The sequence below is a fragment of the Emys orbicularis genome, chromosome 20 (genome assembly GCF_028017835.1).
Source record: "Emys orbicularis isolate rEmyOrb1 chromosome 20, rEmyOrb1.hap1, whole genome shotgun sequence".
Lineage (NCBI taxonomy): Eukaryota > Metazoa > Chordata > Testudines > Emydidae > Emys > Emys orbicularis.
In genome coordinates, this window is record NC_088702.1 from 1178286 (window position 1) to 1205154 (window position 26869).

The 26869-nt window shown below is 66.6% G+C and overlaps 3 protein-coding genes across 7 annotated transcripts in view; all 3 read right to left on the bottom strand.

Moving 5' to 3' along the window:
• Positions 1 to 11355: 11355 nt before the first annotated feature.
• On the bottom strand, positions 11356 to 15835 carry HAX1 (HCLS1 associated protein X-1). 2 transcript variants are annotated; one of them, XM_065419864.1, is made up of 8 exons: positions 15756 to 15835; positions 14152 to 14375; positions 13628 to 13833; positions 13298 to 13343; positions 12841 to 12956; positions 12447 to 12582; positions 12132 to 12285; positions 11356 to 11493 (listed from the first exon to the last, which is right to left on the bottom strand). In XM_065419864.1, exons 1-7 carry the CDS (start codon positions 15806 to 15808, stop codon positions 12167 to 12169), a joined length of 900 nt encoding a protein of 299 aa, XP_065275936.1. In that variant the 5' UTR covers positions 15809 to 15835; the 3' UTR covers positions 11356 to 11493; positions 12132 to 12166. The 2 variants fall into 2 exon arrangements, with proteins under 2 accessions (XP_065275936.1, XP_065275935.1); XM_065419863.1 differs by having other exon boundaries at positions 11356 to 11558.
• Positions 15836 to 17750: 1915 nt separating this feature from the next.
• Positions 17751 to 21589, bottom strand: LOC135892589 (pro-interleukin-16-like). Its single transcript, XM_065420386.1, has 7 exons — positions 20761 to 21589; positions 20520 to 20667; positions 19515 to 19668; positions 19027 to 19128; positions 18652 to 18892; positions 18452 to 18571; positions 17751 to 17905 (listed from the first exon to the last, which is right to left on the bottom strand). The coding sequence occupies exons 1-7, from the start codon at positions 21587 to 21589 to the stop codon at positions 17751 to 17753; spliced, it is 1749 nt and encodes a 582-aa protein (XP_065276458.1).
• Positions 21590 to 25471: 3882 nt separating this feature from the next.
• Positions 25472 to 26869, bottom strand: part of UBAP2L (ubiquitin associated protein 2 like) — a 43226-nt gene continuing 41828 nt past the window's right edge. For all 4 annotated transcript variants that reach the window (XM_065419862.1, XM_065419861.1, XM_065419860.1 and 1 more), the window contains exon 29: positions 25472 to 26376. In XM_065419862.1, the coding sequence (XP_065275934.1) occupies positions 26281 to 26376 (96 nt within the window). In that variant the 3' untranslated portion in view covers positions 25472 to 26280. The remainder of the gene's footprint in view (positions 26377 to 26869) is intronic.

Below are 26869 nucleotides of genomic sequence, written 5' to 3' on the forward strand. Positions count from 1 at the left end.
GCTTTGCCCCAGGCCCCTTGAATCCTCTGGGCGGCCCTGCTCTGCCCCCCCTCTGCACACAGACCTCTGTCCATGCTCCTCGGTCCCGACCTGCAGCCCCCTGCTACCCCAGCCCTGGCCCCCATCGCTCAGCAGTTGCTCTAGAATAGGGGTTGGCAACCTTTCAGAAGTGGTGTGTCAAGTCTTCATTTATTCACTCTAATTTAAGGTTTCGTGTGCCAGTAATAAATGTTAACATTTTTAGACAGTCTCTTTCTACAAGTCTATAATATATAACTAAACTATTGTTGTATGTAAAGTAAATAAGGTTTTTAAAATGTTTAAGAAGCTTCATTTAAAATTCAATTAAAATGCAGGTTTCAGAGTAGCAGCCGTGTTAGTCTGTATCCGCAAAAAGAACAGGAGGACTTGTGGCACCTTAGAGACTAACAAATTTATTCGAGCATAAGCTTTCGTGGGCATAAGCATCCGAAGAAGTGGGCTGTAGCCCACGAAAGCTTATGCTCTAATACATTTGTTAGTCTCTAAGGTGCCATAATTAAAATGCAGAATCCCCTGGACCGATGGCTAGGACCCGGGCAGTGTGAGTGGCTCTGAAAATCAGCTCGCGTGCCGCCTTGGGCACACGTGCCATAGGTTGCCTACCCCTGCTCTAGAAAGTCCCTACATGCACCCCAGTCTCTGTGCCTCCCCCGGGACTGGGCTGTAGGCGCCCCCTTCCCACACACCAGCAGATAGTCCCGGGGATCCCGCGCCCGATGGGGCCCGTGGGGAGTGGAGACAGCCCCGGCTGGGGGAGCTGCTCCCTGGGAGCCTCCCCGCCCAGCAGAGTGAGCGGCTCCTGCCCGGCCAGGACACAGCTCAGCTACGCAGCCCCAGGACACGGCCGGGACGTGGGCAGCCAGGAGCTCAGATGACAGCCGCTTGCTTGTGGCCGGCCTGCTCCAGGCTGGGAGTGCAGGGGGCGCACAGCACAGGCCCCGTTCACACGCTGTCGACAGAGGCGCTTAGAACCACCGACCCTTGTGCCCAGGCCTGGCCCTCCCAACCTGCCCCAGACACACCCTGTGAGCCAGGTTACTAGCCGCACAGCTCTGCACGTGGCCCCAGTGGAGACACGGAGCTCAGGGCCGGCCCCAAGGGTCTGAGACAGAACGATCAGACCAGGGGGTGATAGGGAACCACGCAGCCCCACGCATGGCAGCACCCGGGGGCTTGGCTGTTTCCTGTCCAGTGTCTGTGGGCAGCAGGGTCAGCGGCGTCTGGAGCTCCTGCCCGGGGACGGGCCTGGCCCACCCCGCAAGGAGATGTCTCCAAGCCGCCCAGAGAGCCGGACCCCCAGGCATTCAGCTCTCATGCAGAGCACCCTGCCCAGGGAAGGGAGGTTGCTGGAGGCTGCTCCCGGAGACCCTGGACTCAGCGCAGGGAACCTGGCGCAAGGCCCTGTCCTAGATCTCTTGCACTGTGTCCTAGGAGCCCTGGAGAGGCTGCAGGCAGTTAGACCAGAGCCCCACATGGGTATGTCAGAGCCACTGACAGCACAGAGAGCACAGCCCCATGCACCCCACTCCCCTGCTCTAGCATCGCCCCAACTTCCAGAGGGGAAACTGAGGCACGGAGGCTGGCTGGCCCAGTGGTTCGGGTGCTGGTCTGTGACTTGGAGGACCTAGGTTCAGTTCCCAGCTCTGAGACAGTCTCCCTGTGAAGTGGGGAGGGTCTCTCTCTCCCTGGGTGTCTGTGCAGCCCCTGGCACAAGGGGGTCCCAATATGCTGCTGCTGCCAGCGCATCCTCAGCTCGGTTCTGACTCCCCTCCAGGCCCCTGGGGCTCCCCCTCCCCGGATAACACTGCCACGGGCCTCCATCAGGGACACACCCAGCGCAGGATGGAGCCACGGAGGTGTCACCGAGGCAAGAGCCTGAACGGTGGGGAAAGGCCGCACAGGCAGTGGCACGGCCGGGCAGAGAACCCAGGCGTCCTGGCTGCTCATCACACCCCTGCGTGTGGTCACGAGGTGCAGGCCAGCGAGCCAGGCCCAGCCACGACCTGAGCGCCGAGCAGCAGCGACAGGAAGTGGAGGGGGGATGGGTCGGAGGCGGTAGGTGCAGAGACCACAATGAAGGGGAGGAGGGAGCCTGAAGCAGTGGAGCCCTGCGATGGGGGGTGGGCGGAGGGCCCCCACTTCACCCCCCTCCCTGCCCCATGCCCACACCGCTGGGGACTCCACAGGTGGCAGCAGCTGGGCCTTGGGGGCAGAGACCGCCCCAGGAGGGGCTACCCAATGCAGAGAGCCCAAGCCAAGAGTGCAGGGGCACCACAATCTAGTAGCCAGGCCTGGACAGGAGCCAGGACTCCTGGGTTCTATTCCCAGCTCTGGGAGGGGAGCGGGGTCTAGTGGGGGGTGAACAGGTCTCCTCTCCACGCCCCTCACCCCCTGCTAGAGGCCTGTAACCCCTAGCAGGGCCGCCCAGAGGGGGTGGCAAGTGGGGCAATTTGCCCCAGGCCCCGGGCCCCACAGGGCCCCCCACGAGACTATAGTATTCTATAGTATTGCAACTTTTTTTTATGGAAGGGGCCCCCGAAATTGCTTTGCCCCAGGCCCCCTGAATCCTCTGGGCGGCCCTGACCCCTAGAGTGTTAGGACCAGACAGCCCGGACCGCACGCAGTGCCCAGCACCACAGGGCCGCGGCACCAGACCTCGCCTGCCTGGCTGCAGCTGCTCAGAGGAGGCTGAGCTGGGACAGGGCACGCAGCTCGCTTCCATTCCTGGCTTTGCCACCGGCTCCCCGAGGGCCCTTGGCCCCGTCACTGATGCCCTCTGGGCCTCTGGTGCCAACCGTAAAAGGGGAGAATAATCCTGCCTAGGCCCATTCAGATGGTGATTGCAAGGACTGCGTTTCCCTGGGTCTGCACAGTGCTGGCACAACGGGGCGGCCCCGATCCTCGATCGGGGCCCGGGCAGCACCTGGCACAACAGGGCGGCCCTGGGTTCTCGATCGGGGCCCGGGCAGCGCCTGGCACAACAGGGCGGACCCGGGTTCTCGGTCGGGCCCCCAAGGTGCTACTCTGACACGCAGAATAAAACTAAAAGAAACAGCATCAGGGGACCTGGCTGATTTCTGCACCCAGGGGCCAGTTGGGCTCCCCCAGCCCCTTCGGGGGAGTCAAAGGCCCCCCCCCAAAAAAAACTTCCTCCCAGGTTTAAATATGTCCCCAGCGCATTTGGAGCCAAACCCAGCTGGGCTGGGACCCGCGGTGCGACCCCCCCAGCTCCCCCAACGCGCGGTCCCCACGTGGGGGCTGACTCCAGCTGGGGCTTACAGAGCTCGGGGGATCTGGGTCCCCCCCACCCCGGCCCCAGGGAGCGGCCCAGGCGGGGATGCGGCGCGGGCCGGGGGGGCTCTCCCAGCCCGGGGGACACGAAAGCAGATTCTGCTCCAGCCGCAGCGAGAGCCAGAGCCGGGCCGCACAGGCCCCCCCGCGCCAAAAACCGGAGCGGGGCTGGGAAAATCCTTCTCCGCAGCGTCCCCCGCTGCCCGGCGGAGAAATTGGGAGCAGGGATCCCGCATCATCCTCCTGCCCCCCCTCCTCCCCCCGCCCCGCAGCATCCCCCTCCCCCAATTCCCCCTCCCCTCCCTGCAGGAGCCCCCCCTTCCCGCATCACCTTCCTCCTCCTCCCCCCCCTCCATCACCTCCGAGGAGCCGCTGCCTGGCGCCCCCCGCCCAGTCCGGGGGGGGGGGGCAGAGCCTGCATCTGTCCCAGCCCCCCCCCTTACCTCTGCGAGCAGCCCCCCCGCGCTCCGTCCTTGCAGCTGCGGGGTCCGCCGGGGCGTGGGGGGAGGCGGCCCCGGGTGCTGAGCGCTGCCCCCCTCGGCCGGCCCCGCCGCGGTCACAGCCCCATGGCGGCCCCCGCTGCAGCCGCAGCCCCAGCGCCTCGGTGCCAGCTCCGGGGGCCGGGGGCGGAAGTGATGAAAGAGGCAGAGCCCGGCCGGCTGCGGAGCTGCCATGGGGGGGGGGGGCAGGTTGGGGGGCGGGTTAACCCCTGGCGCGCCGGGGGGAGGCGGGATCCGCCGGGACCCTCCTCGGCTCCTGCCTGTGAACCGACCAGGGTCTGCGCAGAGCCCCTGCTGCAGCCCCTGGCCCCTGGGACCCCCGCCCGGCCCCCCAGCGCGCCGCTAGCTGACCTGGTACCCGGCCCCCCGGGCCCTTCTCCGGCTAGCCCTGACCTGGTACCTGGTACCCGGCCCCGCTAGCCCCTTCTCCGGCTAGCCCTGACCTGGTACCTGGTACCCGGCCCCCCGGGCCCTTCTCCGGCTAGCCCTGACCTGGTACCTGGTACCCGGCCCCCCGGCCCCTTCTCCGGCTAGCCCTGACCTGGTACCCGGCCCCGCTAGCCCCTTCTCCGGATAGCCCTGACCTGGTACCCGGCCCCCCCGGCCCCTTCTCCGGCTAGCCCTGACCTGGTACCTGGTACCCGGCCCCCCGGCCCCTTCTCCGGCTAGCCCTGACCTGGTACCTGGTACCCGGCCCCCCGGGCCCTTCTCCGGCTAGCCCTGACCTGGTACCCGGCCCCGCTAGCCCCTTCTCCGGATAGCCCTGCCCTGGTACCCGGCCCGCCGGCCCCTTCTCCAGCTAGCCCTGACCTGGTACCTGGTACCCGGCCCCCCGGGCCCTTCTCCGGCTAGCCCTGCCCTGGTACCCGGCCCCCCGGCCCCTTCTCCGGCTAGCCCTGACCTGGTACCCGGCCCCCCGGCCCCTTCTCCGGCTAGCCCTGACCTGGTACCCGGCCCCCCGGCCCCTTCTCCGGCTAGTCTTGACCTGGTACCCGGCCCCCCGGCCCCTTCTCCCAGCCCGCCGCTAGCCCCTTCTCCGGCTAGCCCTGACCTGGTACCCGGCCCCCCGACCCCTTCTCCGGCTAGCCCTGACCTGGTACCCAGCCCCGCCAGCCCTTTCTCCCAGCCCTCCGCTAGCCCCTTCTCTGGCTAGCCCTGACCTGGTACCCGGCCTCCCGGCCCCTTCTCCGGCTAGTCTTGACCTGGTACCCGGCCCCCCGGCCCCTTCTCCCAGCCCGCCGCCAGCCCCTTCTCCGGCTAGTCCTGACCTGGTACCCGGCCTCCCGGCCCCTTCTCCCAGCCCTCCGCTAGCCCCTTCTCCGGCTAGCCTTGACCTGGTACCCGGCCCCCCAGCCCCTTCTCCCAGCCCTCCGCTAGCCCCTTCTCCGGCTAGCCCTGACCTGGTACCCGGCCCCTTCTCCGGCTAGCCCTGACCTGGTACCCGGCCCCCCAGCCCCTTCTCCCAGCCCTCCGCTAGCCCCTTCTCCGGCTAGCCCTGACCTGGTACCCGGCCCCCCGGCCCCTTCTCCGGCTAGCCCTGACCTGGTACCCGGCCCCCCAGCCCCTTCTCCCAGCCCTCCGCTAGCCCCTTCTCCGGCTAGCCCTGACCTGGTACCCAGCTCCGCCAGCCCCTTCTCCGGCTAGTCCTGACCTGGTACCCGGCCCCCCGGCCCCTTCTCCGGCTAGCCCTGACCTGGTACCCGGCCCCCCGGCCCCTTCTCCGGCTAGCCCTGACCTGGTACCCGGCCCCCCAGCCCCTTCTCCCAGCCCTCCGCTAGCCCCTTCACCGGCTAGCCCTGACCTGGTACCCGGCCCCCCGGCCCCTTCTCCGGCTAGCCCTGACCTGGTACCCGGCCCCCCCAGCCCCTTCTCCCAGCCCGCCGCTAGCCCCTTCTCCGGCTAGTCCTGACCTGGTACCCAGCCCTGCCAGCCCCTTCTCCGGCTAGCCCTGACCTGGTACCCGGCCCCCCGGCCCCTTCTCCGGCTAGCCCTGACCTGGTACCCGGCCCCCCAGCCCCTTCTCCCAGCCCTCCGCTAGCCCCTTCTCCGGCTAGCCCTGACCTGGTACCCAGCCCCCCCAGCCCTTTCTCGCAGCCCGCCGCTAGCCCCTTCTCCGGCTAGTCCTGACCTGGTACCCGGCCTCCTTCTGGCCCCCTGTGCTACCCGGCCTGCCCGGCTCCTTCTCTGGCTCTCAGCTCGGACCTGGTACCCGGCCCCCCAGCCCCTTCTCCGGCTAGTCCTGACCTGGTACCCGGCTCCTTCTCTGGCTCTCAGTTCGGACCTGGTACCCATTCCCCCAGCCCCTTCTCCCAGCCCTCTGCTAGCCCCTTCTCCGGCTAGTACCCGGCCACCCGGCCCCCCGGCCCCTTCTCCGGCTACCTCAGGGACCTGGTACCCGGCCCCCCTCCAGCCCCCTGTGCTACCTGGCCTGCCTGGCTCCTTCTCCGGCTACCTCGGCCCCGACCTGGTACGTGACCCACCCGGCTCCTTCTCCGGCTAGCCCTGACCTGGTACCCGGCCCCCCGGCCCTTTCTCTGGCTAGCTCGGTGCTAACCTGGTACCCGCCCCCCCCCCCATCTCCCCCAGACTCCTGTGCTACCCGGCCTGCCCAGCTCCTTCTCTGGCTACCTCGGCCCTGACCTGGTACCCGCCCCCCCCGGCCCCCGTCTCGCTACCTGGCCTGCCCGGCTCCTTCTCTGCCTGCCGTGCTGTTGTGCCCTGTGGTCCCAGCGTCGCCGAGAGACAAGGTGGGTGAGGGAGGATCTTTTATGGAACCAGCCTCTGTGTGGGGAGAAGCTTTGGAGCTAGGCACAGCTCTTCCCCAGGCCCGGCCATGCTGTGTGAGAGCTGGAGAGCCTGTCCCTGCCCCGGCAGACCTGGGCTATCGCCACCCCCACCTCGTCACCCTGACATTCATCTGTCTCCGAACCGAACCGATCACCAGGCTGCTGCTCCGGGCGGCACATGCTCAGTCCGTGCCAAGCCAACCCGGCAATGCAGCCCCTCCCGTAACGCCGCATCGCCTGGTTCCTAATGCTTACGCGTGTTTTTATGGTTAACGTCAATGGTCCCACCCGGGACCACGCGCCCACCCCCGATCCCGGCCTGGAGCCACAGTCCCACCCAGAGAGCCAGCTTTGGGTTTTACACCCTGTACAGTGCCGTAGGGACTGGTACAGCCAGCAGGGGACGCCCTCCCGCTGCCCACCCGGGGCACAGTGACACCCACCCACGGAGATGGCAGCAGCTCTGGGGCATGACACAGACACGGCCGCTCTGCACGGCATGCTGGGCCTGGTAGCCTCCACCAGCCCCACCCCCCACACACACCACGTTGGCTGGTGCTGTCCCTGCAGCCACCTCTGACAAGCAGCGGCAGCTGTTTATCCCCCCCAGCAGGAGGCTGCCTTTAGTCTGGAGGATGGGATGAGTGGGGGTGGCTAGGAGGAAAGGGGTGGGAGTCACAAAGGTTTATAACGGGCTGGGGGGGTGGGAGCCGTGGGACATTTACACCCCGGCCCTAGGGAACAGTCGGGCACAGTCCTGGCCTGGCCCCCGGAGCGATCTCAGCTCAGAGCCTGGACCAGGCTAAGCAGCCCAGACTGCTCGGACTCCGGAGGTGCCGGTGACTCTGGGAGCCCTAGAGTAGCAGGCTGAGGGATGTATCAGCGGGGGAATTCCGCTGCCCTGCTCCCTCCAGGCCCTTCCCCGCCGGGACCTGGGCCAACCCCTGCTCCACACTGCACCATGCCTGGTCCAGCCGAGCCCCCCTGGGGTTTGCTGCACTGGGATCTGGGGAGGAAGCAGCCCAGGGTCTGGGGCAGTTGTGCAGGCCCAGCTTCTGCCTCCCGCCCTGCTCAGCTCACATTCTTGGGCGCTCCTGGAAGGCCAGGAATGCCGCAGCTGGCAGCCGGCGTGTGTGTACAAACCCATGTGCAAGGGGCAGTGGCGGCCTCTAGTGGGGCACACGCGCACCCCAGGAAATGCTGCACCAGGGCCAGGCGTGCTGGCATCCTGCTTGCTGGCTGCCCGCCCTGCCAGGCTGTGAGCCTGCCAAGGGTGGGGCTGGGGAGACGGCGGGTGCAGCCGGCAGCAGGGCCGGGGATGGGACGAGATGCCTTGGCTTTCACTCCCCATGCTGGGGGGAGCTTGGTCTGTAGGGAGGCAGAGACTGAGCCAGCCTGGAGCCCCAGGCAGGGGCTTGGCTCAGTGGCAGGCCGCAAACCCAAACCCTAAAGGGGCCCCCTGTGCCTGGGGACCTGGGCAGGCACTGGCTAATGCTGGTTACACAGCCCTGCTGCTGCCCACAATCCCAGGCTGCAGCCCCCTGGGCTCCCCTCCTCCTCCTCTCCCTATTTGCAACCCCCCCAGCCCTCTGCTACCAGCCCTAGTGCACTAAACCAGCCACACCCCCGCCCGCCCCCAGTGTCCTCTGGCTATTTTCTGATGTGCAAGAGCAGAACTTCTGCTTTGGCCCTAACGACAGTTACTGACGTCATTATCACCAGCATGTCGGCTGTGGCCAGCTCAGGGCCCGGGAACGCCAGCCGCTGGCCATTGCATGTCTATACCGCCGGCGAGGGGGAAGGACCGAGAAATCCCTTGGCTCTACACATGTGAGGATGCCTGAGGAACCCCAGCGTCCTGCACCGAGCAGCCACCATGTGCCCATTGCACCGGAATCCATCAGTTGCTCTTGCCAGGATGGGACCTGCTGGTTAATTCCCCAGCCGCTGACTTGCAGAGTATCAGGGCACTTCTCCCCTTCTGCAGTGCTGCCAGGCCTGGAGATCTCGGGTCACCAGTGGGGTAAGAGTGCTGTCCCCAATCCCTCCTCACCTGGTCACGTGCCAGCCTGGGCCATCTCTGCTTGGGATTTACCTTCAATCTGTTCGGGTCTGCCCCATCTGTAACAGCAGGTTGACCCTGGAGGATGCTACAGGCAGGGACTGCGGCTCAGACATGCGTCTGCACAGGCTTCACCCAGGGGCTAAGGGCAGAAAGATTTCCTGCCCCTCCTATGCCCAGGCTGGGGGGCCCCATGACTGGCCCAGCCTCCTGCACAAGGATGGATGGCAGAGGGCGAAGCCCACAACTGACCGTGCTGGGGGCAGCACTAGGGGAGCGTGCACAGGGCGAGGGGCAGGTCAGACATGCCAAGGGACGCGGAGCCAGGGCGGTGGTGGGAAGAGGGCATTACACTGAGCAGGGGGCTGAATCCTGGCAAAGAGCCGTGCAATGCAGCACCTGGGGTAAATAAAAGGGGGTGGGTGCTCCCGAGCCAGACCCGGCCAGGGCTGTGTTTGAGGCCAGGCGGGGGGATGCGGGGGGGGGGGCAGCTGCTGGAGAGCAGGGAATGTGCCCCACACCCTTTCCCTGCTCTGTGCCCCCGGCCAGCAGCCCAGCCCACCACAGGCAGGAGCTGCCACCGGAGTTGGGTACATTTCCTGTTGGCTGAAGGGCTCAGCCTAGGGCAGAGCCCAGAGAGGCGCCCCCCGCCCCCCGCCCCCCGCCCCGGGGCTCGAGCTCCTTCTGACCAGCTAAAAGGAACTAGACAAGAATCTTTCCTCCCCCGGTCCCACCCAGGCCTCTGCCAAGGAGACGGTGCCCAGGGAGTTTTCACCATCCCCTTTCCTCCAGCTGCCAGGCTGGGGCCCTGAGCCCCTTGTGACCCCCACAGCACCTTGGGGCTGGCCTGGTGCCCGGAGCACCCCCACCAGCCACAGGGGTTTTGCCCTCACACCCTCCTGAAGACCTGGGTGCCCCAGCCTGCCAAGTATGTGGAGTCGCAGCCTGAAGTCCCAGGGCTGGTGCAGCCGCAGCGGGAGCCCATGGAGAGGCCACTAGCCAGAACCAGCGGCCCCATGGCCCCTGGGGGATGCCCTTGTTCCCGCATTCATGATGCCCAGCATCAGCAGCTCTGTGCCCATCACCTGCCCGAGGAACCACAGGGACAGGGAGCTGATCTGCCTGACTCCCAGCCCCCGAAGGGCAAGGGGGCATGGCGGGGGGGAAGGCAGGGAGCAGGCCAGCACACAGCCCTAGGGGCCCTGCAGGACTACAAGGACTGTGTGTTGGAGCAGACAGACTGGAGACAGTGTGACTGACAGACAGATGCTGGAGGCTGACCCATTCAGGGCACGGGGGCACCTCTTCCTCTCTCCAGTTCTTACACCCTGGGCCATGCGGGAAGGTGACCATGGTCCCAGGCACAAAGGGCTCCGGCCGATTGCATGCGGGGAGCTGTGGTGTCCACGGGCTGCAGCTCTGCAGGGAGCAGTGGCCCCACGTGGCTGCTGTTGGCCCCATTTCATGCCAGTTCAGCCCAGCCTGAGGGCTCCCGACGGGGCTCTCGGCTGGGAGCAGCCTGGGGTGGGGGCACCTGCCGTGACCTTTGTTTTGGGGCAGGGGAGAGGGGCTGCAGCAGCCTGAACTGCCCAGTGCCCCCAGCAGGGTGGGCAGCATGGTCGCCACACAGGCTGGCTCTCAGCTCTGTGCCCCCAGAGGCGATTTGCATAGCAGTACCCAGGATGCTTAGCGCCTCACGGCATGAGGTCAGACTTCAGGCACCGGGGTTCCCAATGGCTCCTCTCCACTGCTCATCAGGGACGTGTGTCGACTCCCTGCCTCTGCAGCTAAATCAACCGGGTTCCTGGGAACCGGTGTGTCCCCCACCCTCACCTATGCAGGGTGCTTGGACACAGAGAGAGAAGCCCCACTATGAGCATGGGGTGGGACAGCTGGGAAGGGCAGCACCCTCCTCCCCCAACCAGGCCTGATGTCTCACTGTTCCCTGCTCCGCCAATAAGGGTCTTGCTGAGCGCTGTGTAGGCTCCCACCCTGCTGCGGGTGCCCCTCCTTCCTGACCCGCTGCCCCTGACCGTAGCGTGGTGTTTCAGGAGCGCTAATTAAACTGGCCTTGGACCAGTCCCAGCCCCAGCGCTCGTGCAGGGCCCAGGGGAGGCGTTAGCAGAGCCAGGGTGCGTGTAACTAGCTGGCACAGGACAGAACCATGCAGGCAGGAGGGCACGGAGCCAGGGTGGGCAGGCCCTGCAACCAGCGCTGCCAGCAATGCCCCGAGCTGTTTGCCTCTGGGCCGAGGGTTCTCCACCCCTCAGGGGACGCTCCAGCAGCTGGGGGAAGCTTGAGCTCCGTCCCAGAGCAGCCGCACTCCCCACACCTAGCGTCGTGCCTTCGCCCCAGGCTCAGTGCCAGCGGCTGCTGCCTTGTGCACCCAGCTAAGGGGTCCATTATCCCAGCGCCACACAGCCCGCAGAGCTGGTGCATGCTCATCACCTCCCGTTGGTAGGTGCCAGCCCTGCGCCCAGGGCAGGCCACCAACCCCCTCTCATTCCTGCCAGTGGCTGCAGATGGGAGAGGAGGTGCCAACCCCCCCTCCCCTCCCAGCACCCAGGACTGGTTCCCTCACTGCTCTAGCTCCCCCAGAGTGAGGGGCACAGGGGCTCCGCCCTGCACTGGTGGGCACCAGGCGCTCCCAGACAGCTCACACCACGCCTGTAGCATAAATAGACTTTATTCCTCTGCAGGGGCAGGAAGGGACTGCAGCTCAGTGATCCCCCTGGAAAGCAGGCAGCCCGTCCAGCACAGGGCACCAGGGCCTGGCGTAGCCTTGGGTTTCGCTGCTGGGCTTCGGACACGCCTGCAATACAGGGCAGCTGGAGTGAGAGCGCCCCCTGGTGCTCACCCCTGCACCCAGCAGCAGACCTGGAAGAGAGGCAAGTGTCTCCTGCAGCCAGGGGCGCAAGCGAGCGAGCGCCTGCCAGGCTTGCAATGGGGCAGAGCCGCCAGCCAGCCAGGCCCCACCTGTCGGACCAGATGAACTATCAACGCCCCAGCCCTGAGCCTGCTGCCGCTGCCCCACCCCAAGTGCAGGGGACTCAACGGGGCCTCTTCCTCCCCCGTCTGAGAGCCCCCAAGCGGCTGCCACTGCCTGGGCCAGGCCTTGAGGAGCTGGCCTCTCTGCACTGCCTTCGGGCTCAACCCTGTTGCCAGCCAAGCCCTAGCCCTGAGGGGGCTGAATCCAGGAGCCCCCAGCACTGCAGCAGGCAGTGCCCAGCTCAGGAATGTGTCTCCACCGCTCACCCTGCTGCCTGGCAGCCAGCCAAGGCTCAATGCAGCTAGAGGCAGGGTCACCCCGTCTCCTCTGGCAGCCAGGGAGGGAAGGCTGAAAATGCAGAGTCCCCTGGCACTGCAGGCTCGAGAGACACCCTCTTCCAGGGCCTAGGAAGTAGGGATGTCTGTGCCCGGCGTCCTGGCACCCCCCCCAGGGTTACATACGGGGACTCCCGGGGATGCTCCGAGGGAGGCCAGGGCTATCGGCTTGAGAACCAGCCACGGAAGAAGGTCTCCAGGAAGGAGAAGGGGTCGCCCAGGTTTGGAGCGCGGAGCCCCCCCCTCTGCTGCCAGTCACCCACAAACTGCGCCAGCTCCCCTGGAGAGCAGAAGGAAGGAATCAGTGGAGCCAAGCGCTCCCAGACAGTCCCCAATAACCCTGTCTGGCCCAGCCCTCTTCCTGACTCCCCCACTGGCTCCAATCACCACCCGCCCCCAGGCCCAGACAGCGGCAGAGCCCAGCCCCGGGCCCACACTCACCATCATCCGGGATGGTGTCCTCGCCCTGCCCGCCCTCCGGGATGGTGGTGACAAGGGTCTGATCCCCTCTGCGGCGGGTGACGACGGTCTCTCTGCGCCCCTGGCTGTCCTGCACCGTCCGACGCTCCTCCACGGTCTGAGGACGGGACGGCAGGCACTCATCACACCCGGCCCGGAGCAGCCCTGGCCCCTCCCGCGGGAGCCCATTGTCAGCCACGAGGCATAGTAGGCAGTGCAGGGTGGGAACTGTGGCTGAGCCAAGGGCCAGGGACTATCCCAGCCACAACGAGCACCTGCCCACGTGTGCAAGCCCCCAATGAGAGAAGAGGAGACGGCCCTTCCCACCACAGTTCCAAGGAGTCACCCCCTTGATCCCTGGCCCTGCAGCACTCACCCCATCGGGCCCCGTCACCGTGGTAACAGACACGCTCTGGAAATAAGAGTGGGCCTTTGGCTCGCCTGGTCTCAGGACGGTCTCCAGCCCCTCCGAGGAGACTCGGGAATCCAGATCTGTGCAGAGGATGGAAGTCCATGAGGCAGGGGCACAGACAAAGCATCTCCCTCCAGGAGCTCAGGGACCCCATCCTGGGAAGGGCCCGGGAGAGAGTGGGGCTCTGCAGCGGCGACACCAAGATGTGTCTCGTGTGCCCAACCACCTGCTGGGGCACCCGGAGCAGCAGGAGCTCAGGTCTCAGGGCTCCGACACCCCCTCCCAGTTCAGGGAGCTCTGGAACAGCACCTACCACCGCCAGCACAGCCTGGGGGTCCCAGCTGCACCCTCCCCCCAAAGCTCAGATCCTCATGCAATCCCCCCAGGGCACAAGCTGCCTCCAGACCCGATAGGCACTGACCTTTGTCCTCCCTGGCACTCGGGGGAGCCGGATGCATCTCTCCCAGCTAGGATGGAAAGCAAAGAGCCAGTTAACAGAGGGTGGTGGCATTACAGCGGCATACAGGGCAAGCGATGGGGCCTCTGATGGCTTGTTACAGACCTGTCTGGCTTTCTGGGGAGGCCTCTGCCCACCAGCTTGTGCCAGCACCTGCCAGGAGGGCCCCTGCTATCCCTGAGGAGGTACGGACAGAGAGCGAGGGCAGCGCCCCTGCCATGCCAGCAACGAGAGAGAGGCTGCTGCGAGACCCAGATGAGGCGGCTGCGAGAAGGCTCCCGCGTGTTCACTCACCCCAGCAAACGGCCGCCAAGGCCTCACGCCTGGGGCTGCCAGGCCCGCACTGTCCCCCAAGTCCCTCCCAGGGACCGGGCCTTCTGCAGAGATCCTGGGCTGGTGACTGTCCGGATATCTGAGCATCGAGTCCCGCAGCGCCTGCCGTTTCTGCTCCTCACTCAGGTGGCCCGAGGCAGGTGGGGCAGGCTGAGTGCCAGGAAGCTCTAGGGAGCAGAGAAGGAAAGCAGCACATCACACCCCTGTTCTACTAACAGCCCTCAGCCGTGACGTGTACCCCCACCCCGTGCTGCTACTCCCACCCCAGGGCCGCTGGTGCCCCTCAATCCTGACTCGCAGCCCATTATCTCTAGGTGTTCTCTCCAGCACATGATGCCAATCCTAAACAGCAGGGGCTAGAGAAACCACAGTCAGTGGAGCTGCCTGCTCAGAGCCAATACCAGCCCTATACAGGGAAAGGCCCAGCAGCACCCCCCGGACCCTGCCGATCCCAGCCCTGCTCCCGGCCTGGCGCAGCGCACTACCAAAGGGCTGGCAGGGCAGGGTCCAGGCCCCCATCTCATTGAAGAGTTCGTTAAAGTCACGGAAAAGCTCGTCAAAGCCGAAGTTGTCATGGAAGTGCATCCCGCCGAAGCTGAACCCAAAGTCCTCGTTGGGGCGCACCCCAAATGAGGGGCCCCCATCTTCGTCATATTCGTCGTCCTCATCCTCATCCCGGGTGATGCCCCCAAAGAAGGGGTCTCGGGGCCTATGGGGGGGAGAGGAGTCACAGCAAAGCACATCGGCATTTGAGGGGAAGGCCCCCCACCCTCTGAGGGAACGTCCCACTCCCGAGCTGGGGGCACCTCAGGGGGCCTTGCCCAGCACCATGACATGGCCATCATGGGGGAGGGGTGCCGGACTTGGGCCTGGGGAGAGAAAGAGGGAGGGAGGGGTGCTAGGATCAGGCCAGGCCCCGGCCGATGAGGAGGGGCCGAGTGGGGTTGGGGCCAGACTTGAGGGGCCAAGACCGGAGAGGGAGGAGAAGAGACCAGGCGGCAGAGCCTGGAGAGGGGGTTGCTAGGCTTGGCCCAGGGGGACATGGGGTGGGGGCGAGCCGGGCTATGCTGGGCCCTGGAGGGATGGATGGATGGATGGAGATGTTGGGCTTGGGCCCGGTGGGGGAAGGGGGGCAGGGCCCGAGAAAGGGCAGTGAGGGGGGGGCTGGGCTAAGGCTGGAGGAGCCATGGGGGGGCTGAGCCCGGGGGGGTTGTCGGGCTCAGGGAGGAGGGGGTGCCGAGCCCGGGGGGCCCATGGGGGGACCAAGCCCCAGGGGGAGCCAAGCCCGGGGGAGAGGTGGCTGGGCTTGGGCCGGGGAGGGGGGGGCGAGCCTGGGGGGGGGGCTGGCTCGGGCCGGGGATTTGGGGGGCCGAGCCCGGGGGGGGGGGCTGGCTCGGGCCGGGGAGGGGGGGCCGAGCCCGGGGGGGGAGCTGGCTCGGACCGGGGGGGGGAGGGCGAGCCGGGGGGGGGGGGCTGGCTCGAGCCGGGGGGGGGCCGAGCCGGGGGGGGGGGCTGGCTCGGGCCGGGGAGGGGGGGGCCGAGCCGGGGGGGGGGGGCTGGCTCGGGCCGGGGAGGGGGGGGCCGAGCCGGGGGGGGGGGGGCTGGCTCGGGCCGGGGAGGGGGGCGAGCCGGGGGGGGGCTGGCTCGGGCCGGGGAGGGGGGGCCGAGCCCGGGGGGGAGCTGGCTCGGGCCGGGGGGGGGGGGCGAGCCGGGGGGGGGGGGGCTGGCTCGGGCCGGGGCGGGGGCTGGCTCGGGCCGGGGAGGGGGGGCCGAGCCCGGGGGGGAGCTGGCTCGGGCCGGGGGGGGGGGCGAGCCGGGGGGGGGGGGGGGGGCTGGCTCGGGCCGGGGCGGGGGCTGGCTCGGGCCGGGGAGGGGGGGCCGAGCCGGGGGGGGGGGCTGGCTCGGGCCGGGGAGGGGGGGGCCGAGCCCGGGGGGGGGGGGGCTGGCTCGGGCCGGGGAGGGGGGCCGAGCCCGGGGGGGGGGGGGCGAGCCCGGGGGGGGGCGAACCCGGGGGGGGGGCTGGCTCGGGCCGGGGGGGGCCGAGCCCGGGGGGGGGGTTTGCTGGTCCAGGCAGCTCCGCGTCTCGAACCTGCGGCCCCGGGGGAAGCCGAAGAACCCCCGGAACAGCTCGTAAAGGCTCATCCCGCTACTGCCGTAAAGCCAGACGGCCCCTCTGTCACGCCACCGCCTCTACCGCAAAGCGCGGCCGCTGCCGCGACTTCCCCCTTCGCACGTCAAGCCCGGCCCGATTGGTGCCGCGCCGCCGTAAAGCGACACCAGCCCGACGCCCTGGCGATTTCCCACAATCCTCGGGCGCGCTGCGCGCCACCGTAAAGCGAAACCTCCCACGTCGTACTGCTATGTCCGTCTCGCCACCGAAAAACAAGGCCACTGTCGTGAGTCTCGCTCTAGCTCTCCCTTCTGCCGTAAACCGAGGCAGCCTGTGCCGCCGTAAAGCAAATCACGCAAGAGTCGTAAAATGTTGTGGGGTTTTTTTTCTCCCGTTGTTGTGTTTGGGTCGCAGGGGGAGGGTCAGACCGGGACACGCGGGATTCCCGCCCCGCCCTTCGGAAATTAGCATAAACAATAAAAGTAACAACTTGTAACTAGGGTGACCAGACAGCAAATGTGAAAAATCGGGATGGAGGTGGGGGGTAATAGGAGCCTATATAAGAAAAAGACCCCAAAATCGGGACTGTCCCTATAAAATTGGGACATCTGGTCACCTTACTTGTAACAAACACACATCCCTTTTATGTGTTTACTTTTCACCCCTCCCCCATCCCCGCCATGTCCCCCCCACCCCACAGAGATCAGGCCCCTCGTGCCAGGGCACTGCCCCCCCCCGCCCCACAGAGATCAGGCCCCTCGTGCCAGGGCACTGCCCCCCCCCCGCCCCACAGAGATCGGGGCCCCTCGTGCCAGGGCACTGCCCCCCCCCCCCCGCCCCACAGAGATCGGGGCCCCTCGTGCCAGGGCACTGCCCCCCCCCCCCGCCCCACAGAGATCGGGGCCCCTCGTGCCAGGGCACTGCCCCCCCCCCCGCCCCACAGAGATCGGGGCCCCTCGTGCCAGCTCAGCACAGCTGCCAGGCTGGGGCCCTGAGCCCCTTGTGACCCCCACAGCACCTTGGGACTGGCCTGGTGCCCGGAGCACCCCCACCTACGCAGGGGGCTGGGACACATACAGAGAGAAGCCCCGCTATGAGCCTGGGGCAGGACAGCTTGGGAAAGGCAGCACCCTCCTCCCCCCAATTGCCCCCCAACCGGGCCTGGCGTCTCACTGTTCCCCTGCTCGGCCAATAAGGGTCTTGCTGAGCGCTGAGTAGGCTCCCACCCCGCTGCGGGTGCCCCTCATTCCTGACCCGCTGCCCCTGCGATCCCAGCCCTAGGGATGGATGGGGGTGTTGGGCTCGGGCCCGGTGGGGGAAGGGGGGCTGGGTACAGGAAGGGGCAGTGAGGGGGGGTGTCAGGTTCAGGCCGGGGGACGATGGGGGGCCCAAGCCCAGGGGGGAGGGTCCGGGCGCTGGCCAAGGACTGGGGGGCCAAGCCCGGGGGGAGGGGGGCTGGGCCAGCTGGGGAGGGGTGTGCTGGTCTCAGACCGGAGGGGCCATGGGGGGGCCGAGCCCGGGGGGGGGTGTTGCTGGGCTGGCGGGGTGGAGACAGGCTCGGGGGGGGGAGGCCGAGCCCGGGGGGGGGGCTGGGCTTGGGGGGGGGGGGCCGAGCCCGGGGGGGGGCTGGCTCGGGCCAGGGAGGGGGGGCCGAGCCCAGGGGGGGACTGGGCTCGGGCCGGGGAGGGTGGCCAGATCCCCACCAAACCCAGGGCCCGTTAGGCCAGGCGCAGCCCAGTCACACGGGGACTGTCCCTGCCCTGAAGTGCTCACGATATAAACAGGCCAGACCAAGGCAGGATTATGTTCCCCATTGTATGGAGAGGGAAACTGAGGCCCAGGAAACAAGGCCCCCGCAGAGAAAGGCCCCCCATCTCTGTGCTGGCGCTGCGGGAAACATGTGTCTGCCCAGCCATCTGGAGACGCCAGCGCTGATGGGGGCTAAGTCCAGTTTGGGTGCAGATCTCACGGCTGTCAGGGCTTTTCCTTCTTTCGCACGAGGAGCTGGACGGGTCCCATGGGCAGGGCCCTGATGAGCTGCCAGACCTCGAGCCGCATCAGCCCCTGCAGGCTCCTCTCCCCGATCTGGAGCACCTCGTCCCCAGGCTGCAGCAGGTCCTTGGGGCCCCCTGCAGGAGACACCAGGGGACCTGGATCGAGGGGCTGCTGGGGCCACATGCAGCCAGGGTGATGAAGCAGCCCCAGGGACCATGGGGAGAGGGACAGCTGGAGGGAGAGCCCAGGGGGCGGGGGGATTTCTCCGCTTGCAATGGGGGACTCTCCCCCGACGGGGCTGCTGGGAGGGTAAAGCCAGGCCTCCCTGATGACACTGTCGCTGGGACCCACACGGCAGCCATGGGCTGGGAGCTGCTCCTGTGCAGAGCGCGACCCCCCACCACTGTCTCCCTCCCTCTCCAGCTCTGCCAGTTCCGCAGCCTGACGACAGGAGGTCGCTGCTCAGGGAGCAGGGGCAGCGCAGGGAGCACCGGGGGAGCTCCGATCCCCCCATGCCCTCGGTCTCCATGGCCGGCCACTTGGGTCTCTAATGCCGTCACTGGCCAGAGCCCCCCAGACCTGCTTCACACAGAGGCCTCTGAAGGGGGCTTGGTTCAGTTGCTGCCCACCCTGGCCGGGCAGCCCTGTCTGCCCCCTACACTGCTCCCCCGGTCTCTCACCCTGGAAGATCTTCTTGACGGTCAGTGGCCTGTCCCCCTGCAGCGACCCCCGTCCCCCGTCCAGGCTGAATCTGAGTCCGTTGGCATCTTTCACCACCTGCAGGGGCCTCACCATGGTGTCTGTGGGGGGACAGACAGATGGAGCCGTCAGACGCCAGCCCCTCCCTGTTCAGCTCAGGGCCTTGTCTGGCCACACTCACCTGGTGCGGATGGAGGAGGCTGTGGGCCCGGCGCTGGGAGGGAGCCGTTGGGGAGCCCATCCACTCCCCGCTTCCGCAGCACCACAATGGCCTGCCGGGCGGTCCGGGCCCGGTGCAGCGTTCGCAGCGCCTCCACGTGGCTGCAGCCCGTCAGCGAGTGCCCGTTGATGGAGAGAACCTCATCCCCTGGATGGATGGTGCCCTCCTGGGCGGCCAGGCCGCCGGCAAAGACGCGGTGGATCTGCAGGGAATCATGGCAGGGGGCTGAAGCATTAGCCCCTAGAGTCAAGGCCCACCCTCCACTCTCATCCCGCTGGCCCTGCCGGTCCCAGGCTCCCCTCCCCCCGCTGCTCCCTGGGGGATCCCGGCACTCACCGTCACCCTCTTGTGCTGGTCGCTCCCCCCTGCGAGGCTGAAGCCCAGCCCGGCCCCCTCGTCCTTGTGCAGCACGACCACCTGGATCTCCTGGAGGTGCTGCTGGGAGAGAGGCGAGTCAGGGGCTGGGGCCTCTGCAGAGCCCGGGGGGGCAAGGATCCCCTCCATCCCGGTCTGCGCCCGGGCCTGGGAACGTGCCCCCACCAGCTGCAGCCATTGCCTGTGTCCTCCAGCAGCTGGACCCAGGCCTCAGGAAGGATCAGCTTTAACTCCCCTGCCCCCGACCGGCCCGACGCGGAACCCCTGAGTCCCGGAGCCCTGGAGCCCCGGCCCAACGGGGAACCCCGGAGCCCCGGAGCCCCGGCCCAAGCCTCTCACTCTGACCCAACCCGGCTCAATCGTGCCTGCAGCCCGGGGCCCAGCCAGGACAGGTCCCTGCACAGGGTGAGGGGACAGACGGGCAGACGGCGCCCTCGGGCAGCACATACCTGCTGGCTCTCGTCTCCCAGGCCCTTCACCTCCTCCAGCAGCTGCTCCAGGTCTTGGGCTGGGATCAGGGACACCATGGACAGGCCGGACAGGCTGGAGTTCAGTGACGCCGAGTGTCCCTCGTCCAGGCCAAACTCCCTCAGCTCGGCCATGCTGGGAGCAGGAGAAACCCTATCACAGCCAGGCGCCCACCCCCCATGGTGCCCCAGCACCCCCACCTGCTCCCAGCACTGCCCCCCATCCCCCATCCCCCAACACTGCCCCCAGCACTCCCTAGCGCCCCCACCAACCCTGCCCCCCAGCACCCACGCCTGCCCCCCAGCACTGCCCCCAGCACCCACACCTGCCCCCCAGCACCCAACACTGCCCCCCATCCCCCAATACTGCCCCCAGAACCCCCACCTGCTCCCACCCAACCCTGCCCCCATCCCTCATCCTCCAACACTGCCCCCAGCACCCCCCAGCACCCCCACCTGCCCCCACTCGACCCTGCCCCCACCTCTCAACACTGCCCCCAACTCTGCCCCCAGCACCCACGCCTGCCCCCACCAACCCTGCCCCCAGCACCCGTCCCCCACCCCCCGGCACTGCCCCCCAGCACCCACGCCTACCCCCCAGCACTGCCCCCCAGGACCCGTCCCCCACCCCCCAGCACCCACCCCACCCTCCAGCACTGCCCCATCTCCCTAGGGTTCAGGGGCCCTGCACCAACCCCAGCTGCCCCCCAAAGGCCCTCACCCATCGCAGCAGAGCCCTGCTCCCTGCCCCTCCCACTCAGCTCCTGGCCCCCGCCCGGCTCTGCCAAGGGTGGCTGGCACTGGGCTCTCAGTGCCACGTTCGCACATCCAGCCACCCTGGGTTACCCTGGCTTTGGTGCCGGCAGGGTGCCAGGCCCCCCGGCATAGAGAAAGGGGGCGAGAGCTCCCCAGGCCCCGGCTGGCAGGCAGCACTGCTTGGAGGGGAGACGGGGAGACCCCAGGGCCGGCTCCAGCCCGGCTACCCACCTGAGGGCGAAGCTCCGGCCGTCGGGCTGGCTCTGCTCACTGGGGGCGGTGAGTGAGGACTCTGTGGAGTCAGAGTCGTCCCTGTCGGACTCCCCCAGGCCCCAGGGGGCGGGGGGCAGGGCCGGGGGCAGCTCTGGGGCCCTGCCTTCTGCGGGGAGCGGGGAGGATGTCAGGGGGCCGCGCCTGGGCAGGTGGCTCTGGAATGGCCCCCCAGCAGGCCTGACCCCTGGCAGCCCCTCACCAGCTGGACCTTCCCCCTGGGCCGCCTTGGGTCTGCCGGCGTCCGTGGGGGGCTGGGGCAGCCCCGGGGCTCCGGCTCCTGCCCTCCTGCCACCCTGGGGCTGCTCAGGGGCTGGTGGCTCCGGCTGGGGCAGGCACAGCCTGGCTGGCAGGGCTGAGAGTCGTTGCCCTTTCCCGGGGGGCCGTGGCTCCTGCTCCCTGCCCCAGGCTACCCGGCTTTGCTGGGGCCCGGCTGCTGGGGCCCCCGTCAGCCTGCCCCTGCCCCGGGGGGCAGCCGCCGCACAGGGAGCCTGGCTCGCCCCGAAGCGCAGCTCGAAGGAGCGAACCTGCTCCCTGACGGAGCAGCCTGGCGCCCCACTGGGGCCCCTGCCCCCGCCGGGGGGAGGCCGTGTCTCCCCATCTGGCTCCAGCCGCTCCCTCTGGGCAGGGGGCCCGGCGCTGCTGGGGCGCAGGGCTGGGCCCCTGCTGGACGGGACTCTCTCCTCACTCCTTCGGGGCGGCCAGTCCCTTCCACTGGGCCTCGGCTCCTGGCCCCCCATCCCCCGGGCCCTGGGGCTGGGCGGCTGGGGGGCCCGGGGGCCAGGTTCCTCGCTTGCAGACGAGCTCTTCTGGAAGAACCTGATCCGCTCCTGCAGGCTGAGGCTCGGGAGGCCAAGTGCCCTCTGGGCCGACACCTCCTGCAGGGGCCTCACTCGGAAAAGCGGAGAGGGCCCCGGCCCCCGCGGGACGTCACAGCTCCCAGCTCGCCAAGGCCTGGCGGTGGTGGCCCAGCTCCTAGGCCGTGGTTGGCCAGGGCCCGGGCAGGGGGGCTGGGCAGCGTCTGTCTCCATTCCCAGCAGCGGGTGAGGGAACTACGAGTCCGTGTCCCACGGGGCGGCTGGGGGATCCCCAGCTGATCCCACTGGATCCCTCGTAGCTGGTCCCACTGGATCCGTCAGCTTCCCCCAGCCAATCCCGGCATGTCCATCCTCGGGGGATGCTCCCCCGTGCGCTGGGTTTCTTCCCAGAGTGACGGAGCCTCCCAGCCTCGCCCGCCTGCACCGGGACAGCCACTGAGGAGGTGCCCTGGGCTGCTGCGTCCTTCCTGGACCTGTTGGAAGCAGAGGCCAAAGGGGGGTTGATTCCCTGGATCCTGCTCGGTCTCCGTGCGACAGGGCCTGGCCTGGGCACTCCCCCACTGGAGTCTCACGCCCCCAAGCGTGTTGTTACCGGGCCCTTTGGAGCCACTGAGTTATTTAAGGTGCCATCTAGACAGAACCTGCCCTGGCGTGGGAGGGAGCCATTTAACCCCCGCATGACCAGGGGCAGGCATGGCGCCGTCTGTCTCGTGTTCTGGATGGGGCTGGGACCGAGCAAACTCCAGTGTCTTTGGGATTTGGTTGCCCGTCAGAGCGATGAGGCTCTGGGAGAGGGCAGGCAGCGCCCGCCGCTGTGTGAGCAGGACTCGAGCCAGACCAGTTGAATCCTGCACCCAGAAGCACTTTACAAACTAGCCAGGGATGGCTTCAGCCACCTCTAGGATGCAACACGTCAGCTGGAGAACAGGGAGAACGGTGTGGTGGGGGGTCGTTCAGCACCCAGAGCCAGGTTTTGTTAGAGGGGAAAAAAACATTTTGCAAAAAAAACAAACAGCAGCAGCAGATTTGAAATGAGATTTACAAAAATAAATAAAACAGGGGTTTTATTCTGCTACAAGTTTGCAGCCTGGACCCCCACGGCCTGATGGGCACCAGCCACCCAGATGCCATGGGCGTTGGCTGCCCAGACCCCGCTGCATTTCTACCCGCACATGGGACCCCAAGTGTACGTGGCCTGTTTGCATTCAGCCGTGCGCTGGACCAAGCCGGCTGTGTGCAGAGGGCAGCTGAGTTTGTTCCTTGCTCCTCTCGGGGAGCAGCGAGAGGCCGGAGGTTTGGGTTGAACTGTCTGATGGTGAGCTGGGCAATGTGTCTTAAATGGGCCTGTTGAAGCCAGCTATTGAGGGCAGGGATGCACCCACCCCAGCTGCCAGGGAACCAAGGGATGGGGAGGGGAGCCACCCAAGCGGGCATTTGGCCAGGACATAGGTCCAGAGAAGTGCCAGGCACCTTCCATCACAAGTAGCCAGGATGCGGCACTTTGGGGTTCATCCAGGTGTCTCCCCACTCCCTATCGCTCCAGAGGCAACACCTCCCCTCTCCCCGGTGCTGTGGGCAGCATAGGGTTAGAGCAGACACACGGCCATGAGGACAGGGTGAAGACAGGCTGGGCCTGCTGTCCCTGCCATGCAGCACCCAGCTCCCAGGGCCTGTGATTACAGGGGGCAGAGCGGGTACAGCCTTGGCCTTCTGCTGCCCCCCCGGCACCTCCCCCAAAACACACCGCCGAGGGGCCAGGTAACCTCCCCCCACGTCTCACCCCTGTCCCCATCCCCCAACCTCCTGAGCAGCTGCCCAGGGTACACTCGATAAACCCTCCAATGGGGAAGGCACCAACTGGCACATGGGATCTGCCCTCCCCCCAATACCGCTGGCAGAAGGGGTAGGGGGTCTCGGTCAGTCTGTGCCCCCCACCCCCAGCAGGTCTGACCTGGCCTTACCCTGCAGAAGAGCCCCAGCCCTGGGGGGGCAGGCAGCTGGCGCTGTACCCTCCCCGACTGGGGCACCGCCAGGCGGCCCGGAGCCGGAAGAGGCTCTTGCTCGGCTGTTGCTGTGCGCGTGGGGAGCCGAGCAGCCTCTGGGTTAGAAAGGCAGCACCCCCCCCCCCAGCTCTCTGCGGGCAGCTCAGCCAGGTGCAGGGCGACTTCCTGCCCGCCTGCTTCCGCTAGGCCTGGGGACAAGCCACCCCCGCTTCCCTTCTCGACAGAGCCCGCCACGGGGCTGCTGCGCGGGGAGGTGTCTGCAGCCGAGCTGCGGTAAAGGGGCTGTCAGACAATGAGGTGTCAGGGCCACAGCTCCCCCACCACTCCCTGTCTGCCCCCTGCCCCTCGTTGCACGGTCCTGCTGCTGCAGGAACAGCCGCCCTGAGCACCGCACTTCACCCCCATTAACCCCTGGCCCAGAGAGCCCTAGTAAGGGTTAACTGCCCCCTGGGGCGCAGCTTGGAGCCTACGGGATCCCACTGCTGAGGGGTCCTGCACAGCCCCAACTGGGGACAAGACGAGAGCCACTCCCCTCGAGGAACCACGGGCCAGCCTGGCTGTCCCTAGCCCCCGCCACACGCAGCTCTGGCCCGGGGCAGGGCCCTGCCGGCACGCCCTCGCACCCCCTGACTGGGGAAGGGGCGGCTCCTGCCCCCAGCGGGTTGATCACTATCTGCCAGGCTCACATAGATCACGTCAGTCTGTGTTATTCACACCACGTACGCCAGCATGCATCGCCAGGGCGCTACATGGGGCGTAGGGATTTCTAACCATTCCAGGGCCCAAAGGGCTGCGAAGCCCAGAGCACTTGGCAAAGCTGACGTCAGCTTTGGTATCGGAAAACAGGAAACTTGTCAAAGGTGCAAAGAGCAACGTTCTGCACTGGTACAAGCGGGAGACCGGAGCAGTACCTGGAACGCGAGTATCCAGGCCAAAGAGAAGGCAGGGACAGAGCCAGAAGTTAAGGAAACAGAACAAATGGATGGGTCGGCCGTTAGGGGCAGGTAGAGAGTTCTGGAACTTGTCACATCAGCCTACAAATGCTCCCAGCGGAAGCGCGTAGCTTCCCCTGAGCCACACTGCACAGAACGGCTTCCCGGGAACATTTTCCTGCACTACGTGATTGACTTTAGCAAAAAACCTGGCTAATGTCAGCGATCTGGTCTCAAGTATGTTTCATTATGAACCAAGGTGTGATCAACCAATTGCCTGGTCAATTTACCAACCCTGAGACAGCTCCTCCCATGGGGCTACAACCCACCCACCCCTCCTGCGTCCCACTCAGAGAGGAGGATTGCGGGTCACTGCGAGGCCGGACCCCAAAAAGCCAGCAGCTCTTGGAGAAAACTGAGGGGGAGGACGGGTGCTCTGGGGCGAGGCTGGGACTAGGGAGGGGCTAGGAGGGGGGGCAGCTGCCAGCTGGCTCGGTGCAGCTGAGACCCTCCCAGCCCTTTGAACCCCAGCCCAGGTGTGTGCTCTGCAGCACCGTAGCCAGCCAGTGTGGGGGCTGTAAAGCCAGCCCCCATCCTCCCCATGCAGGGAAAGCAGCAGGAGCTAGTCTATTAGTCACCACTGGGTGGCAGCCCCTGCCCAGGAGAGACTCCTGCACCATCCCCTGCAGGAGAGGCACGTGTGGGAATGGCCCTGGGGGATTCTTAGACAGGGGGCAGGAAGGAGGGACCAGGCCAGCCCCCCTGGCCCTGGCATGCAGGAGACACGCAGCCTCGGGCTGGGGACTAAGCAAAGAGCTCCTACTGAGAGCGCAGTTCCGTTGGGTCACCGCCCGCAGCCAGTGACCACTTCCACTTTGTCTTGGGCAGAAGAACATGCCTGCACCTGGGCCCTGGAAAGGGCAAAGATGCCTGGGGACCACAGAGGGGAGGGCCAGCACCTGTTGAGACATCGGTGTAAACAAAAAGGGGGCAGGCAGGCCCAGAGATGGAGCGGGCCTGGCCTCCTCCACTACCCATCAGTATACTGGGACAGGGCCCGGCCTGCTGCTTTCCCTCACCAGCACCTGTGACCTGCTTCAGGGCCCAGGGCCAAAAATCCTGACCAAGGCTCAGAAGGTAGGTATTAAAAAATACACACATCACTTTGTGATCTTTATTCTCTTTTAGTAAATAACCCGCGCGGGGGCTTCATTTGAAGTGACCAGTTCCAACTGAAAAATACAAGATCTGGACTGCATAGAAAAAAAGACCAAAAAAACCCAAAAGCAGAATATACTTACAGCGTGCAAGGGGGGAGGGTAAGGGCCTGGCCTGGGGCCCACTGTGGGGAAGGGGGCAGATGGAGAACTGAAAAGAAAGAGGGGTTTCCCTCCACATACCCTCCTGGGCTTGTGGGAGCGATGGAGTGTGCGGAGGAAATGAGGACTCCGGGACGGCGTGGGGTTTTCGTTTTTATATACAAGACACATTTATCCATTAAATTTAGAACACAGTACAAAAAACACTTCAACTAATTCATCGGACAATGCTGTTCATATCAATTACTGTTCTTATTCCTAATATTAAAGGGGGTTTGCTGTAGGTGGGCTTGCAGCTTTCCACTCCTTTGGGTCCACCGGGGTCAGGGGGCAGCAGGATGTGGGGAGAAGTGGGGAGAGAAAGGAGTAAAAACCAAAAAAGGCCCCTACGGCAAACGGTTCAGAGTCTGAACGCAGAGAGAGAGAGAGAGAGAGAGAGAGAGAGAAAATACAAATTCTATATTACATACAACAGGAAAGGTGGCTGAAAACAGACACAATGCAGAGCCAAGTGGCCGGCCTGCCCCGGGGGCTGCTGGCGCTGTGCCGGGGGATAGGGGGCGCTCTCTCCTCCCCGGGTTCCTTTGTTGTCGTTTTCGGTACGTTTCTCTTCCAGAAGCGAGTGGCGAGGTGCGCAGGGCCGCTGCAGCTCAGTTGGCGCCCCAGTTGTAGCTGTTGTAGGTGGACTTGTTGGCCTGGGATTTCTGGGGGATGGAGCTGCCCTGGCTGCGCTGTCCGGTGCCGCTCTGAGGGGGGGTGGAGGGGAAGCAGAGGGTTACTGGGGGGAGCTGGAAGCCCTAAGAATCCCCGGGATCCTGAGCCCGGCCTGCTCTGGACGTGCCTTGCCCTCAAACCCAGGAGTCCCGCACCGGCGCTTAACAGCACGAGCTGCAGACCTGCGAGACCAGTTCCAGGTGACCTGCCCCATCCTCACCGTGCCAGGTGAGCTCTAGGCCGCAGCGTCGCTCTGCTGCACAAGGCAGCCATGGTGCCAAACTGCTGCGGCTCTAGCCCAGAGAGACGGCCCAGCCGCCCGCACCGCGCCCCCAGCCCAGCGGCTCTCTCAGCCCTGCTTTTCAGCAGGCTGACACCAGCCCATAGCCCCCGACCCAGCTGGGACCCCCCGCCTTCCCCTTCCACATGAGCCACTCCGCGCATCTTCCTCCGGACCAGGAATGCTTCCAATACCACCACACAGCAGCAGCTGGAGGGCTCCGCCAGGGCTGGGGCTCAGGGAAC

Bases quoted from the DNA above. Each gene is read 5' to 3' on its own strand.
- HAX1 (XM_065419864.1), bottom strand. From the start codon at position 15,808: ATGAGCCTTTACGAGCTGTTCCGGGGGTTCTTCGGCTTCCCCCGGGGC. The intron at 14,376-15,755 runs GTTCGAGACGCG...TCCCCCCCATAG, and splicing joins GGCTTCCCCCGGGGCCGCAG to GCCCCGAGACCCCTTCTTTG. The intron at 13,834-14,151 runs GTAGTGCGCTGC...TCTGCTCCCTAG, and splicing joins CCTGCCCTGCCAGCCCTTTG to AGCTTCCTGGCACTCAGCCT.
- LOC135892589 (XM_065420386.1), bottom strand. From the start codon at position 21,589: ATGGAGACAGACGCTGCCCAGCCCCCCTGCCCGGGCCCTGGCCAACCA. The intron at 19,669-20,519 runs GTGGGTAGCCGG...TCCTGCTCCCAG, and splicing joins GGCCGGAGCTTCGCCCTCAG to CATGGCCGAGCTGAGGGAGT. The intron at 17,906-18,451 runs GTGAGAGACCGG...TGTCTCCTGCAG, and splicing joins CGTCAAGAAGATCTTCCAGG to GGGGCCCCAAGGACCTGCTG.